General features: G+C 44.0%; 1 protein-coding gene across 1 annotated transcript in view; it reads left to right on the top strand.

Moving 5' to 3' along the window:
* Nucleotides 1-15,674: 15,674 nt before the first annotated feature.
* The window catches only part of LOC144893061 (NFX1-type zinc finger-containing protein 1-like), a 49,586-nt gene continuing 48,868 nt past the window's right edge, over nt 15,675-16,392 (top strand). Inside the window, exons 1-2 of the mRNA XM_078782683.1 lie at nt 15,675-15,698; nt 15,969-16,115. Of these exons, the coding sequence (XP_078638809.1) occupies nt 15,675-15,698; nt 15,969-16,115 (171 nt within the window). The remainder of the gene's footprint in view (nt 15,699-15,968; nt 16,116-16,392) is intronic.

Here is a 16,392-nt window from a genome sequence, read left to right as displayed (position 1 = left end):
AAAAAGCAGAGCATGAAAGTTATAAGGCAGCCAAAAAGGCTGCAAAGAAAGAGGTAGCAAAGGCGCAGGAGGCATGTCGGAAAATGTTCGGAGAAAGCTTAGATTCGGAAGAGGGTCAGAGAGTAGTATTCAGGATTGCAAAGCAGATAGCGAAAGAGAGGTGTGATGTGATGGGGGTGAGTTGCTTGAAGGATGAAGTGGGACAAATTGTTGTGGACACAGATGGAATTAAAGGGAGATGGAAAAGATATATGGAAATGCTGTTGAATACAGAGAATGAATGGGATGGAAACATCGAGAGTAACCCAGTTTCAGGACCGGCAGAGAAGATAACTGAGAAGGAAGTTGAGGAAGCGATAAAAGCAATGAAGAGTAGAAAAGCGGGAGGGCCGACGGGAGTTGTGGGAGATATGTTGAAGGCAGCAGGAAGTTGGGGTGTGAATAGAATGACAGAGATCTGCAATCTGGTGGTGAAAGAAGGCCGCATTCCAGTGGATTGGGAACTGAGTACCCTCGTCCCTCTATACAAGGGGAAAGGTGACCCTCTGGAGTATGGCTCGTACCGAGCGATAAAGTTATTGGAGCATGGAATTAAGGTATTGTAAAGGGTGTTGGAGAGGAGGATAAGGAAGAAGGTGAAGATCGACGAAATGCAGTTTGGATTTATGCCAGGAAGAGGAATGACAGACGTGCTTTTTATTGTGAGGCAGTTGCAGGAGAAGTACATGGAGAAGAGGAAGAAGTTGTTTCTTGGGTTTGTTGATCTGGAGAAACCATTCGATAGGGTTCCACGAGAAGTATTGACATGGGCATTGAGGAAGTTAGGAATGGAGGAATGGTTGATCAGATTAGTGATGGCAATGTACAAAAGAGCGTGCACAGCTGTAAGGACGAAGGACGGGAACAGTGGTGAGATTGAGGTGAAGGTGGGAGTGCATCAGGGGTCGGTACTAAGTCCACTACTATTTGTAGCTGTGATGGAGGTGCTGGCTCAGAACGTAAAGGAGGGTTTACCCTGGGAGTTGTTGTATGCAGATTATCTGGTGTTGATTGCGGAAAGTATGGATGGACTGAAGGAAAAGATGAACAAGTGGAAGGAATGTATGGAGACAAAAGGTCTGAAGGTGAATATCGCAAAGACGAAGGTGATGGCAAGTGGTAAAGCATGTGGTGAGATGGAAAGACCTGGGAAGTGGCCATGTGCTGTGTGCAGGAAGGGTGTCGGAGTGAACTCCATTCAATGTACAATGTGCGCTTAGTGGGTTCATCAAAAATGTAGTGGTCTGAGAGGGTCATTAACCAGTGTGGCAGCTACATTCCAATGTAAGGTGTGCACAGAGGGAGCTGCAGATGGCGGAAATGTTGAGTTGGATCTTGGAGACAGCGTGAAGCTGGAAGGTGTGAAAACATTTTGCTACCTAGGAGACATGCTGAATGGAGAAGGTGGATCAGACTCGGCAACGGTTGCAAGAGTGAGATGTGCATGGAAGAAGTTTCGGGAACTGAGTGGCGTGCTGATGAGGAGGGGAGTGTCGTTGAAGCTGAAGGGAAAGGTGTATTCTGCATGTGTGAGAAGTGTTATGACTTATGGGAGCGAGACATGGGTAATGAACGTAGAGCAGCAACGAAGGCTGGAAAGGGTGGAAATGCGAATGGTTCGGTGGATGTGCGGAGTATCGTTGAGAGAGAGGAAGACAAATGATGAATTGCGAAAGATGATGGGAATAGAGCCTGTGATTGATGCTGTGAAGAGGAACACGTTGAGATGGTTTGGTCATGTGTTGAGGAAGGATGAAAGTGACTGGTTGAGAAGAGTGATGGAAATGAATGTAGAAGGAAGTAGAGGACGGGGAAGACCGAGAAAGACTTGGCTAAAGATGGTGGAAGAAGAAATGTGGGCTTGGGGGTTAACAAGGGGAGATGTAGAAAATAGTGCAAAATGGAGAAGATTGTCATGGGGCCCGCAAGGCTAACCCCCGCTCTAGCTGGGAAAATGGCCTTAAAATGCATGTTGTTAAGACCCTTTGGTCCCCATCAGACAATTCAGACCCTTTATGTAGACCTTAATTTACACCCAGTAGACCTCAAATTACACCTAGTGGACCTCTTCCACCTTTTGAGACACCTTTGACCATTTTGTCCTTTTAGACCAGTGGTCTCCAACCAGTCGATCATGCCAGAGTCTTGAACAGTCGATCTTTAAGAAAAAAATGTTTAAAAAAAGATGTATATGTGGAGAGAGAGTGGGAAAAGCCGAGATTCTGAACGTACGGTGGTTGTATTTAAGAGTGACTGCCGTGGGTCACAAATGCAAGCTGCGAGAGAGATAAATGTAAATGCACAGGCTAAATTAGAAATTATTTGCGTTTAAATGAACCAATTATCCATCTATGCTGCAGTCACCTTACTTTTGTCAGTTGGTCTGTGCCTGTTGTCGACCCACCAAAACATGAAATAAGCAAGCTAGGCTTTGCATTGTAATTTTTTTCTTGTTTCTAAGGTTCATTTCCTTTTGCCAAAATGACGTGCAAGTAGCCAGGGACATCTAAGAGGAGGGCAAAAATCTACAATTTCCACCAGGAATGGGAAAGTGAATTTATTTTTTAGAATAACAAAGACAAGAGCATCTGTTTCATTTGTCGCCAGTGTAGCCTTGAGTAAAATAGGTAATTTGGAACGGCATCACAAGTCAATGCATACAAAATTTCAAGAAAAAATTCCTTTAAACGGCGTGATTTGGCTGATGAAAGTTGGGGAGTTCAAGGGAATTTTGAAAGCTCAACAGTCACTTCTTTTGAAACCTGTAGCTGAAGGCAAGGCAAGCACAGAGGAGTCTTTTGACATTAGCCACCTGCTGGCAAAACATAAGAAACTTCACCAATGGCAAAGTTATCACGGAGGCCATGATTGTGGCTGTCGACACCTTCTTTTTTTTTTTTGTATACAAGATCGAGGCTCGTGAAAGAGCTAACATTAATCACACAAAAAGTCAAACCGACACATAAAACACAAATTAAGGGGAGTGGTGGACAAGATGGGGAGAGAGGGGGGAGGACACAAACACAACATTTGAGAGCAGGGACATCGGGAGAAATGTGGGAGGGAGAGGGCTTGGGGGGAGGTGGGATAGGTATAAAACATATGGACCCTGCAAGGACTTCCAGGAAAGAAGTTCTAATTTCAAAAAAGTGGATCTGGGGTGAATTAGCGGGGGTAGAAAAGATCAAGGTTTTGGATGGGGGAAGTTAAGAGATGGTGGTGAACAGCTGTTTTAAAGACCTGGAGGGAGGGGTGGGATTGAAGGGAATGTGGGAGTTTGTTCCAGAGGCGGGAGAAAAGGGGAATGAAAGAGTGAAGGTGAGCAGAGAGCCTAGATTTTGGCAGTTTAACCATAAGAGGGTTTCCTGCAGATCTTGTGCGACCTGTAGGAATATTTGGGGGACAGAGCACAGAGAGAGAGCTGGGGGAGCAAGGCCGGAGAGGAGTCGGTAGAAGACAGAAAGACCACCAACCTGCCTGCGGTGAGTAAGTGAAAGGCTCTCGGAGGTAGCTTCATCACGGGAGAATCCAATGATTCTGAACGCTTTGGTTTCAACAGCGTGAAGACGAGCTAGGTGTGAGGCAGGAGCACCAGCCCAGAGCGGAGAGCAGTATTCCATTGAGCTGCGGATGAAAGCCTTGTATGTGGTGAGGAGCTCAGGTGTGCCAAGGAAGGACTTCGCACGACGGAGGATGCCCAGTCGGCGACTGGCTTTGGAGGCCAGATTTGAAATGTGGTTTTCCCAGGAAAGGGGAAAACCTTGTTCAAAGACTTTAAAAACACCGATGAAATTACGACAGCCATCAAGAGCATGCCGCTTGGTGCTTCAATAGTAGCCAGAAGGGTGTAATAATGTTGTCTGAGGATGTGTCCCAGCAAATACACCAAGACTTATCAGACTGTGAATGTTTCTCACTGTGGTTGTCATCTCCATATGTGAGTTTTAGGAGGTGGGAGGAAATTATCCCAAAACTCAAAATCTCCACCTACTTTTTTGCTAAAGGATCATTATTCATGAGACAGATTGTGAAACTTCATTCTCATAGCTTCGTTCCAAGGGCTCTTTTCAAAATCCTCACAGAACCTCTGACGGCCTCCACTTGCAGCTCGTTTGTAGCGATATTCCCCGGAATGCTTTTTAACTGCTCAGTAAGGTTTTTTTTTATCAATCCTGTTTCTCTGACTATCCCTGGTACAATTTCAGCTTTCTTCAATTTCCAAATCCTTTTCACCTCATTTTTCAGCTCCTGGTATTTGATCATTTTCTTGGTTTCTGAAGTATTTGGTCCAAAGTCATTGGGAACTGAAACCTCAATCAACAATGCTGACTTTTCCTTTTGTGTTTGAGTGGTTACCTTTGTTTGGAATGCATCCCCCGTTTATTCCATCAATTAGTTGAGAAAAATTGCTTTGATTTATGTCATTTCGTTATTCATTGCACTTTTCAGGAACACATCCCTGACGTAAACGGGGTCTAACAGTACTTGTTACATTATATTTAATTTGTTTTTTTTGGTCATTTTCATAAACATAAGCCCAGCAATTTGGCCATGGATATCATTCATTCTCAGATGACACATTCAAGGAGCAATTCATACACATCAGCTGGTCTAGCAAAATTGATAAACCAGTTTTTGTAAAGATGTGGGTGATTAAGAAATCACAGTTTTGCAACTTTATCAACTGTATATTAATTCAGGCACTCATTGTCGGGTTGTTTAACATGTCAAGAATGCTTACTGTTACAAAACCATATCGACCAGGGGAAAGTAACATTTTTCTTGTAATGAAAGAATATAATTTATTTTTATTTTGCTTCAGGAAAAACGTACGTCGGATTGAAGATTGCAAAAATCCTTCTTGAGGAAAGTCTCAACAGAAATCTCATCCCCATGCTGATTGTCTGTTACACGAACCATGCTCTCGATCAATTCCTTGAAGGTACCTGGCCTTTTTGCTCCATTCATTATTTTAGCTTGTGTGTGGGTGTATATATATATATTCACTGATACATGTATGTATGTATGTATATATATATATACTACTGTGTTCAAAAAGTATCCGACCTTTATTTTTCGTGCGTAAAAAAAAAGAAGCTAGGGAGGCGTTGATTGGTGCACGTATGTAGGCGATCCTAATGCACACGCGTGAATTTTTTCCCACCCGCAGAAGCTGTCATTCGACGGCAGACCGCCGATGAGTGAGGACATGTAAGTGAGCGCCGTCGGATTTTCGTTTTTGACAAAATGACGGAAGAACTTGAACAACGCTACTGCATCAAATTTTGTGTAAAGCTTGGCGATTCCCAAGTGGAAACGATCCGCAAGATTCAACACCGTTCATTCCATTATGAAGGAGGATTTGGGCTTCAGGAGAATCTCAGCGAAGTTCGTACCAAAGCTGCTCACGATTGAGCAGAAGCAACTCCGTTTGGAGATCGCACAGGACATGCTGGAGACTGTGAACAGCGATCCCAGCTTCCTCAACACAGTGATCACTGGCGATGAGTCCTGGGTTTATGGGTACGACCCAGAAACCAAGTTGCAGTCATCACAATGGAAGCATCCAACATCCCCGCGGCCAAAAAACACAAAATTTGATGCAGTAGCGTTGTTCAAGTTTTTCCGTCATTTTGTCAAAAACGAAAATCCGACCGCGCTCACTTACATGTCCTCACTCATCGGCGGTCTGCCGTCGAATGACAGCTTCTGCAGGTGGGAAAAAATTCACGCGTGTGCATTAGGATCGCCTACATACGTGCACCAATCAACACCTCCCTAGCTTCTTTTTTTTTACGCACGAAAAATAAAGGTCGGATACTTTTTGAACACACTACGTATATATATATATATATATATATATATATATATTGTTGCGGATATGAGGACTGTATTTTTTTGATTGTGTGTATTATTATTAGTGTTCATTCTGCGCCTCCTGCCTCCGGAGCTGTGTAAAGGTCAAAGGGCATCCCATAATTAGTCCATAAAGCATCCACACTACAGCCAATCATAGAATACCCCTGTTCAATAGTTATATCTTATTATGTGTTTTAGGGTAAGGCTGTGTCTCCCATTAATTGAAATACTCCATTGCACCAGTGAAAGAGATAGATTCCCTTCATTCCCACTCCCAAAACTTCCATTCCCCCTTTTCGTCAATTGCCATTCGCCTTGCCAACCAACAATTGCCGCCATTGGCCACGAGGCAGGGTTGGGGAAGAAAGGCGGGTCCCCACCTCGTCATAGAGGGGAGGAGTGAGTCAGCCCCACACAACCAACCACGAACAAGGGGTTGGACTTGGAGAGGGTGTGGAGAGAAACATCGAGGAAGTTCGCGAAGGTTGAGGGGCGGGGCCTATATAACCCGCAGCTAGGGCGTTTCCCAAAGAGATGAGCTTTGACAGAGAGACGAGAGGGAGTCCAAGCGGTTGAGTCCAAGAGAGGCGCTTTGAGTTGAGTCCGGGAGAAGTCCAGAGTTGAGCTGCAGCTCGAGCCACCGAAACTGCACTTACTGCAGCTCGAGCCACCGAAACTGCACTTACTGCAGCTCGAGCCACCGAAACTGCACTTACTGCAGCTCGAGCCACCGAAACTGCATTTACTGCAGCTGGAGCCGCCGAAACTGCAGCCACAGCAACGTGAGGCCTGGACGGCAGTTTGGAGCAGGGCCGCGAAGGAGCGGCGGCTGCCCACGAGTCGATCGGCTGCAGGACCAGTTGGACCTCCCTATCCCGCCAGCCATCCATCTCCCGCCAGTCCTATCATCATTCCCCGCATGAGTCTGTCCTTGTTTGTTCTGTCCCTGGGTTAATTAAGACTGTAGGTAAGCTAGCGTTGCACTGTGTATCTAATATCTTCTGTAAATAAACGTGATTGCTTTCTTCCTGCTTATATGTGTAAATAATAAATCCAATTACTCTTCTGTACGTCTTCTTCCTCTTTGTATTCGGTCGCTTTAGAGTTTTCCATATTGAGCAGCCGCGGTGCGATACGGCCAACGTTTGGGTGGAATCGGGTTCTAGTCGGGGAATAACTGTTCGGTTGCGGTAATACCACCGCTCGGTAAAATAACATCCTTTAACCGCGTCCGTAACAATATATATATATATATATATATATATATATATATATATATATATATATATATATATATATATATATATATATATATATATAATATGTACAGTTAAGCCCAAAATTATTCATACCCTATAAAAAAATCGGAGATTTTTGCATTTATCTCATACTTACTAGCTAAAGTGGTGGAACTTTCACTTCAGGCAAGGACATTTAGTTGGCATGAACAAATCCACATTATATTTTGGCTCAACATTATTGGCATAACAATTAATGTTGATAGTTTTTGTTTTTATGCCTGTCCAAAATTATTCATACCCCATACCAAGTCTCAGAATTGAGGCCAATGTTTGTGATAATGCACATGCTTTTGACATTCCTCAGATTCTTTATAATATCATGCAATTATTCCAAGATGTGTGCATAAAATCTGAATACAATACAAATGTGGTCTATTGAATGTACAGTGAGGAATGTTGCAGAACAACACTCTACTTTTAGACGATAAATTAAGGGGAGCTGATGCAATCATTCTCAGTTCATAGTCAGCATGGCGAAGAAGAAAGAACTCAGTGAGGACCTTCGGTTGTGCATTGTGAATGCTCACAAGGAGGGGAAAGGCTACAAAGCTATTTCGAAGCAATTCCGAGTGCCAGTTGCCACCATACAAAGCATAATTAGGAAGTACAAGGAGTTTCACACTGTAAAAAACATTGAAGGACGTGGTCGGAAGCCAAAGGTGTCACCTCGTCTGGCAAGAAAAGTATGGCGAGAGGCCAACAACAATCCACGGATCACCATCAAGGCTCTCCTGAACAACCTTGGCGAGTCTGGGACCAAGATATCAAGGGAGACACTCCAGCGGACGTTGCACAAAGGATGCCGACCAAGAAAGACTCCACTCCTGAAACAGAGGCATAGAGAAACTCATCTGGCATTTGCAAGAGCGCACCTGGACAAATATCCAAGCTTTTGGTCATCAGTTCTGTGGTCGGATGAGACGAAAATGGAGCTTTTCGGGCACAGAGATGTTGCTTTCGTTTGGCGAAAAAAAGGTGAAGCATACAACCCGAAGAACACAGTCCCGACCGTCAAGTATGGAGGCGGGAGCATAATGCTTTGCGGATGTTTCTCAGCCAGTGGGCCTGGCAATCTCGTCAAAGTGGATGGCATCATGAAAAAGGAACAGCACATCAAGATCCGTGAGGAAAACATCAAACAGTCCGCAGAGAAACTTCACCTCGGGCAGCATTGGACGTATCAGCAGGACAACGATCCAAAACATACCACCAAGTCAGTCAATAAATTGTTCCGGGATAATGATGTAGACGTTCTTGAGTGGCCAAGCCAAAGTCCGGACCTCAACCCAATCGAGAATCTGTGGAGGCGGCTCAAGACCCGAGTGATGGCAAGGAAGCCTTCCAACCTCAAAGACCTGGAGACCTTCGCGAAGGAGGAGTGGGCCAAAATCCCTGCAGAGACATGCAAAAACCTTGTGAGCAAGTGTAAGAACCGTTTTGAGGCTGTGATCACAAACAGAGAATTTTCCGTTGATTACTGAATGTGACGTTGAATTGATCTAAGCAAGGGTATGAATAATTCTGGACATGACATGTTTTGTAAATCTGTCAATAAAATACCCCCGAAACAATGTATTTCTTGAAATGTCTCTTGCAGTGACTCTTTCAGCTGTTTGTCACATTCTTATGTAACGTAAGCCACAAGAAACTCATTCCTCAAATAACACGATTCAAAATACTCCAAATTTGGTAAGGGTATGAATAATTTTGGGCTTAACTGTACATATATATATATATATATATATATATATATATATATATATATATATATATATATATATTGTTACGGTCCGCGGATTAGATGTTATTTTACCGAGCGGAGGTATAACCGCGGCCGAACAGTTGTTCCCCGACTAAACCCGATTCACCCAAACGTTGGCCGTATCGCGCCACAGATACTCAATCTGGAAAACTCTAAAGCGACCGAATGCAAAGAGGAAGAAGAAGACGTACAGAAGAGTAACGGGGTTTATTATGTACACGTAAGCAAAAAGGAGCAGTCACGATTATGTACAGGGACATGAGACGCAGGTGACACAGTGCAAATTATTAACTTATCTAACAGGCTTACTTAATACCCAGGACAGAACAAACGAAGACACAGACTCACGCGGGGAATTGCAGAGTGGATTGACTGGAAGGAGAGGAAAGTCCACTGGGTCCGGCAGCACGATCCGCACGTTCTGCAGCCGCCGTTCGCGGCCCTGCTCCGAACTGCCGTCCAGGCCCCTAAGCGGCTGGCGAGCGTTGTTGCTGCTGCTGCTGCTGTAGATGCTGCCGCTGGCGAGCAAGGTGACGAATCGCAGGCTTTTGCGCTTCCCTGGATGACCTCTGCTGTTGGACCTCACAACTCAGCTCTGCTCTGACGACCCAGCTCTTTCCTTTGCACCTCACCACGCAGCTTAGCTCAGCCTTGGACCTTTTTGCAACTCTCTTGGACTCATCTGCTTGTCTCCTTTCGCCACTCTCCCATCTCATGTCTCTCTCGGGAACACCCCGCGGCGGGTTATATAGGCCCCGCCCTTCACCCTTGGCGAACCTCCCCCAAGCATTCTCTCTCCACCCTCTCAAACCAAACCCCTCGTGCTCGGTTGGTTGTTCGGGGCTGGCTCACTCCTCCCCTCTATGACGAGGTGGAGACACGCCCTTCTCCTCCGACCCTGCCTCGTGGTCAATGGCGGCAATTGGAGGGGATGTAATTGGCAATGGCAATTGAGGCCTGGCAATGACGAAAGGGGAAATGGAGGTTTTGGGAATGGGAATGAAGGGAATCTACTCTTATTTCACTCGGTGCAATGGAGTGTCATCTTAATGGAAGACAAGGCCTTACCCTAAGACACATAAGATATAAGCTACTGAACAAGGGTTTTATCGTGTCCTGCAATGTGGTGTTTATGGAATAACTACCGAGACGCCCTTTGACCTTTACACTACGGAGGTATTTACAAGGATCATGACATTTACAAAGGGTGATCTTTACAACAATTTACACTACAACAACAACAACAAAAAAACCATTCTCATATCCGCAACAATATATATATTGTTACGGGTCGCGGACAAGATGTTATTTTGACCGAGCGGTGGTGTATTACCGCGACCGAACAGTTATTCCCCGACTCTAACACCCGATTTACCCCAAACTTTGGCTGGATCGCGCCACCGCTATTCAATCGGGAAAACTCTAAAGCGACCGAATACAAAGAGGAAAAAGGAATAAGACGAGAAGACGTACAGAAGAGTAATTGGATTTATTATTTACACATATAATCAAGAAGGAGCAGTCACGATTATGTACAGGGACATGAGACGCAGGTGACACAGTGAATTCCTTATACAAGCTTAATTACCTACCCAGGACAGAACAAACAAAGACGACTCACACGGGGAATTGCAGAGTGGATTGGCTGGAAGGAGGTGTGTGGCTGGAAGGGGAGGACGGCACGGAGCTGGCTGGAGCTTGATCCCGCACGGGACGTCGGGCTGGACCTCGACGGCCGCTGATGCCACCGATCCTGTCGTGTGCGCGGGATCACGGGTCGGATCACGGGTCGGATCACGGTCGGAGCCGACGCGCTGGTGGGGGGTCTGGCGTGACGGGTTCTCTCCTCTCTCTTTTGTTTGTCCAACCACTCTTTCTCCAACGCAACCACTCAACGCAACCACTGAACGCAACCACTGACCACCCCTGACGACCAACTCAGCTCTTGTCATGGACCTCTCTACGCGCTCTTGCTCTGACGACCCAGCTCTTTCCTTTGTACTCGTCTCTCCTCTGTAAAAGCTCATCTCCCTTGGGGGCGTCTCTCATGGGTTATATATAGCCCCACCCTTGAACCTTTGCGAACCTCCCCGATCGCTCTTCCTCCGCCCTCTCAAACCAAACCCCTCGTGCTCGGTTGGTTGTTCGGGGCTGGCTCACTCCTCCCCTCTATGACGAGGTGGAGACACGCCTTTCTTCCCCAACCCTGCCTCGTGGCCAATGGTGGTTGAAGAAAACCGCCCAAAATGCAGTTGGCAATTGGAAGGGAGGTTTTGGGAATGGGAATGGAAGTTTTGGGAGTGGGAATGAAGTTTTGGGAGTGGGAATGAAGTTTTGGGAGTGGGAATGAAGGGAATCTATCTCTTTCACTGGTGCAATGGAGTATTTCAATTAATGGGAGACACAGCCTTACCCTAAAACACAGAATAAGATATAACTATCGAACAGGGGTATTCTATGATTGGCTGACGTGTATGCTTGTGGACTAATTATGGGACGCCCTTTTGACCTTTACACAGCTCCGGAGGCAGGAGGCGCAGACTCAAGCAAACTCATCACCAATTTACCACGATACAACACAATCAAAAAAAATACAGTCCTCATATCCGCAACAATATATATATATATATATATATATATATATATATATATATATAGATATATATACAGACTTGACGTTTAATATGGAATATTTTTTTTTTCTTGACTTGGGTTTACTTTTTGAACTCAGTATATCAATCTGGTGAGTTTATTTTACCCTTCGGTGATGTCTTTGTTGAAAGAACCATGTCACTGATTGTCTTTCGCAGCAAGAAGTCAATAACAGGATTATATCACAGGTGGCGTGACAAAATGTAAGGACAGGTACATTTGACGATTGGCTTCACAATCGGGTATATAAGGGTTGTTGCGTTCTGTATTAGTGGAGAACAACTGCTGCACATCTACAAAAGTTAATTCCGCTTCCTCTGGAGATGGTCCGTCAACTTGACAATGCTGTTTGTCATGGAGTGGTGGCTTTATGAAATTCTGGCATGAAATAGCATGCTATTGCTCGGCAGTATGGCATCACTCAAGGTCAGGTGTCAAAGATCCTGAAACGAAATGCTCAGAGGGGTGTCCCTACTCCAATACCGAGGCCAGGACGTCCACACAGAACCACAAGGAGAGATGATCGCCAGCTGCACCGGTTAGTCTGCAATGGCCGTACCAAGTCAGCTAATCGGCTTTGGGCTGAGTGGCAGCAACTGACAAATGTGCCGGTATCCAGAAGGCTAGTCAACCAACGACTGGTTCAAGCAGGCTATCCTGCCAGGCATCCCCTGAGAAAGCCACTCCTGACCAGACAACACAGCCAGCGCCGATTGCAGTGGGCCAGAGAGCACCGTCAATGGCAGCCAGGACACTGGAATCACGTGACCTTCAGTGATGAGTCTAGATTTCTGGTATATCATCAAGATGGCCGCGTCCGAGTGCGCAGACAAGTGCATGAAGCCCACAACGAAAATTGTATAGTGCCAAGAGTCCAAGCTGGAGGTGGTGGGGGTGACCGTTTGGGCTGCTTTTCATGCAGGGGGCAAAACTGACCTGGTTGTTCTGAATGGAAACCTGAACCAGTTCAAGTACAGGGTCATTCTGGAAGAAACATTGCTTCCATTTGCTCGTGCAGCCTTTCAAGGAAACTTTGTCTTCCAAGATGACAATGCACGGCCTCATCGTGCTCGCATGATCCAACACTTTCTTGCTGACCGTGGTGTAGAGCATATGGAGTGGCCTGCCATGTCCCCGGATATGAATCCGATAGAGAACTTGTGGGCAGAATTAACGTGTCAAATCGACACCTTGGACCAGCAGCCGACCTCTGTGCGTGAATTGCAGCAGACTATTGTCACTGCATGGCAAGCGATTCCTGTCCAAACCTTGGCAAATCTCGTGAACAGCATGCCTCAACGTGTACGTGCTCTCCTGAATGCTCGTGGGGGTTACACGAAGTACTGAACTGTAATTTTACTGTCTGTAATCCCAGTCATAATTTAGCTTTTGTTTTTGTTGAAATTTTTTTTGGCTAATGTGCAAAATAAAGAGATACTTCTGGAAAACATACAGAAGTTTAACACAGTACTGTCCGTGAATTGAGTTCGATATCAGTTTACATCACTTTCAAGGATCAATTTATTTGCTTCGAAATGTCAAATGTGGTTTTTGTTTCTTTTAAAGGTCACATTAACAAAATATGGAATAATTTCAACATAATTCCAATGAACTTTTGGTTCTAAGTCATCTTGAAAAGTAAGTTCACCCCCACAAAAAAAATATTCCATATTAAATGCCAAGTCTGTATATATATATATATACACAGTGCATTCAGAACTCTTCACTTTTTTCACATTTTGTTATGTTGCAGCCTTATGCTGAAATCGTTTAAATTCATTTTTTCCCTCATCAATATATATATAATCACACACATATTATATATATATTAGTCCCCTACCTGGAGGGAACTATAGGTTTACTCTCAGTCTCTCCGTCCGTCCTTCTGTCTGTTTCACCTGTGGTTTTCTGGACTTTTGTCCATAACCTTTAACATATTAAACTGAAACTAGGTACATGGCTTTATTAGGATATGTTACAGAAAAGTTTGAGTTTCGGGCCATTTCGCCATTTTTCAGGGAGTTATGCCCTTTTTGCTTGGAACAAGAACATTCATTGGAACCGGGAGAGGACATGTATTGCAAATCAATTCTCTCCCTGTTGCTTAAGCATTGTTACTGCATGCACAGCAGCAGTGCATCTCTGTATTCACTGTGAACTTGTTTTTATATTGATGTTTTATGTTTCTCTAGGAATTTTGAAGTTTTGTAAAGACGGATTGGTGCGCATTGGAAGCAGAAGCGAGAGTGAAGACTTGAAAAAATGCATACTTTCTGAGCTGCGTCGTTCTATCACAGGATACCGCAACAATGTCTACATTAAGGTATACTCTAGCGGATGCATATGCTTGTGGCAACATTGTTACTTCATTTCCTTTGAAATTTAATCACCTAATACCTATGTATTTATCAAATGTACATGTGGCTGCAATTTGTCTGTAATTCGGACTATAATTTTCATCTTTACTGTGGCACTGATGCTTGCGGTTATTTTTATACTCACGGTGCCTCTGTGGTTCATAGCAAGATTAATTTATTTTCCCACAGTACCAGAACACATTGGCTTACTCTTTTCAAAGAGGTAAAGAGGTATATATATATATATATATATACGTATATATTTAGACGTATATATCTATCTATAATTCCAGTAATCTCTGTGTGTATGTGTGTGTGTCTGTGTGTGTGTGTGTGTGTGTGTGTGTGTGTGTGTGTGTGTTTGTCTGTGACCGCTGTTTCTCGACAACCACGGGTCTATCTATAATTCCAGTAATCTCTGTGTGTATGTGTGTGTGTCTGTGTGTGTGTGTGTGTGTGTGTGTGTGTGTGTGTGTGTTTGTCTGTGACCGCTGTTTCTCGACAACCACGGGTCCGATATACTTGAAACTTGCCAGGTATATTGCTGGGGACCCGAGGATGTGCCTTTTCAAGGTTTGAAATTAATCGGACAAGTGGTTCCCAAGGTATGGTCACCGTACTCGCAAGCCGTTCGCTTTGGCTTTGCCAATGGACCAAACCATTTCATGTAAATAGAGGGGGGGGGGGTTCTACCGTACTCGCAAGCCGTTCGCTTTGGCTTTGCGAATGGACCAAACCATTTCATGTAAATAGAGGGGGGGGGTTCTGTGGTCGTTACTGCCACGTGGTTTCAAAGTTTTTTTTTGTTGTTGTTGTTTGCACGCATGTTTTTTTGCACCCACGTACGGGCACGCCCTAGTATATATAAAGAGGTAAGGTATATATATATATATATATATATATAAAGAGGTAAGGTAAAGAGGTAAATAGGTAAGGTATAAAGAGGTATATATATATATATATAAAGAGGTAAGGTAAGGTATATATATATAAAGAGGTATTCACAAGTGAATACAAAAAGATGAGACAGCCAATTGATCATATGTTGTGATTAGTATGAATGTTGTGTTTTGTTGTGTTTCACAGAGAGGATGTGGAATAAATCTTTGTGCCCGATGCCAGCCTTCGGATGGATGATAAACTGGGCATTCCATCTGTCGGCATTAGTTGGTGGACGTAAAATATCGTATGGTGTCCTTCGTAAAGAGTAGGTGGGCTATCGCCGGCACCATGAACAAATTCCCAATTCCTGCCCTAATCTACATGGGGCGTTGCATCTGCGGCACAGCTGCGTCCTCAGCCAATTATGCTACTTGCAGCCTTGTGCTGCATTTCCACGAAGAAGAAGAAGAAGAAGATGTGTGTAGTATGCATATAAACTACCAGAAGGGAAGAAAATTGATTCTTAATTGCTCACCTCCTCCTCCCACCCCCTTTACTTTCCCTTTTTCTTCCCATGAATATTGGCCTGGCCTACGCAGCTTTTAAAGCAAGGAAAGACCATTAGTGGGCTCATGGTACTTTTCTATAGTAATGAGAAATACATTTTCATCATGATGCTGCACACCACTGCCATCATTTATTGAATCAAATTGTTTACTACAAATTTGTTTTGTCTTTATGTCGCTCAGCTTCAAGACTTGTGTTTTATGGATTAAAAGTAAAAGTTGGCAGGACGGTGGGTTATCTCCACTTCGTTTAAACATGCCTAAAAATAAAATCGCTTGTGTAGTTTAGTTAAGCAGGGAACAGCATCAATTGAGTAGCGGTATCGATAATCACTACATACTGGAGCCTTGGTAGATGGGCACAAGGTAGTTTCGGAAAGTTATTTTTATGCTCACACTTCATACTACAAACGGAGTGGGGGTTGTCTCTAAATTTTGCCATTTCACATATATTACTTTTTCGCAAGATGAAAACCCTCAAGCATTCTCAATTATCCTCAATTAATATTTTGACATGGCTTTCATTAATTTGTGTGTTTTGTGTTTACAGGCAGTTAACGATCTGCAGCATTTGGGCAAGGGGTTGGATTCAATTGAGAGGAATTTAATGAACCTCAACAAGAAAGTGTTTGCTTTCTCAACTTTGCAAGAATTCATTCTCAGCCACCAGCAGATTCAAATCATTGAAATGAATAGAGTAAGTCTGTGGACCATTTTGAGATGATTTGTTGTTGTACATTTGACCTGCCACGATGAAATGTTAGAAGTTGCAACATATATTATCTTTTTTTTAAACCCTAACTGAACTGGGTGATTTTCAGCTTTCCCTGACTGATCCCGGCCATCGATGGTCTGATGAACTTGAAAATTTGCACAAGCATATATCATCATGGAAAGAACGAGATAGTAAAATTGTTTTTTTCATATGTTAATTTGTCTAATTATTGCCTAATTATATTGTTCTATAATTATTA

Source organism: Myxine glutinosa, chromosome 7 (genome assembly GCF_964187855.1).
Source record: "Myxine glutinosa chromosome 7, kmMyxGlut1.1, whole genome shotgun sequence".
In the NCBI taxonomy this organism is placed as follows: Eukaryota; Metazoa; Chordata; class Myxini; order Myxiniformes; family Myxinidae; genus Myxine; species Myxine glutinosa.
This window is presented reverse-complemented; position numbering and strand designations above follow the sequence as displayed.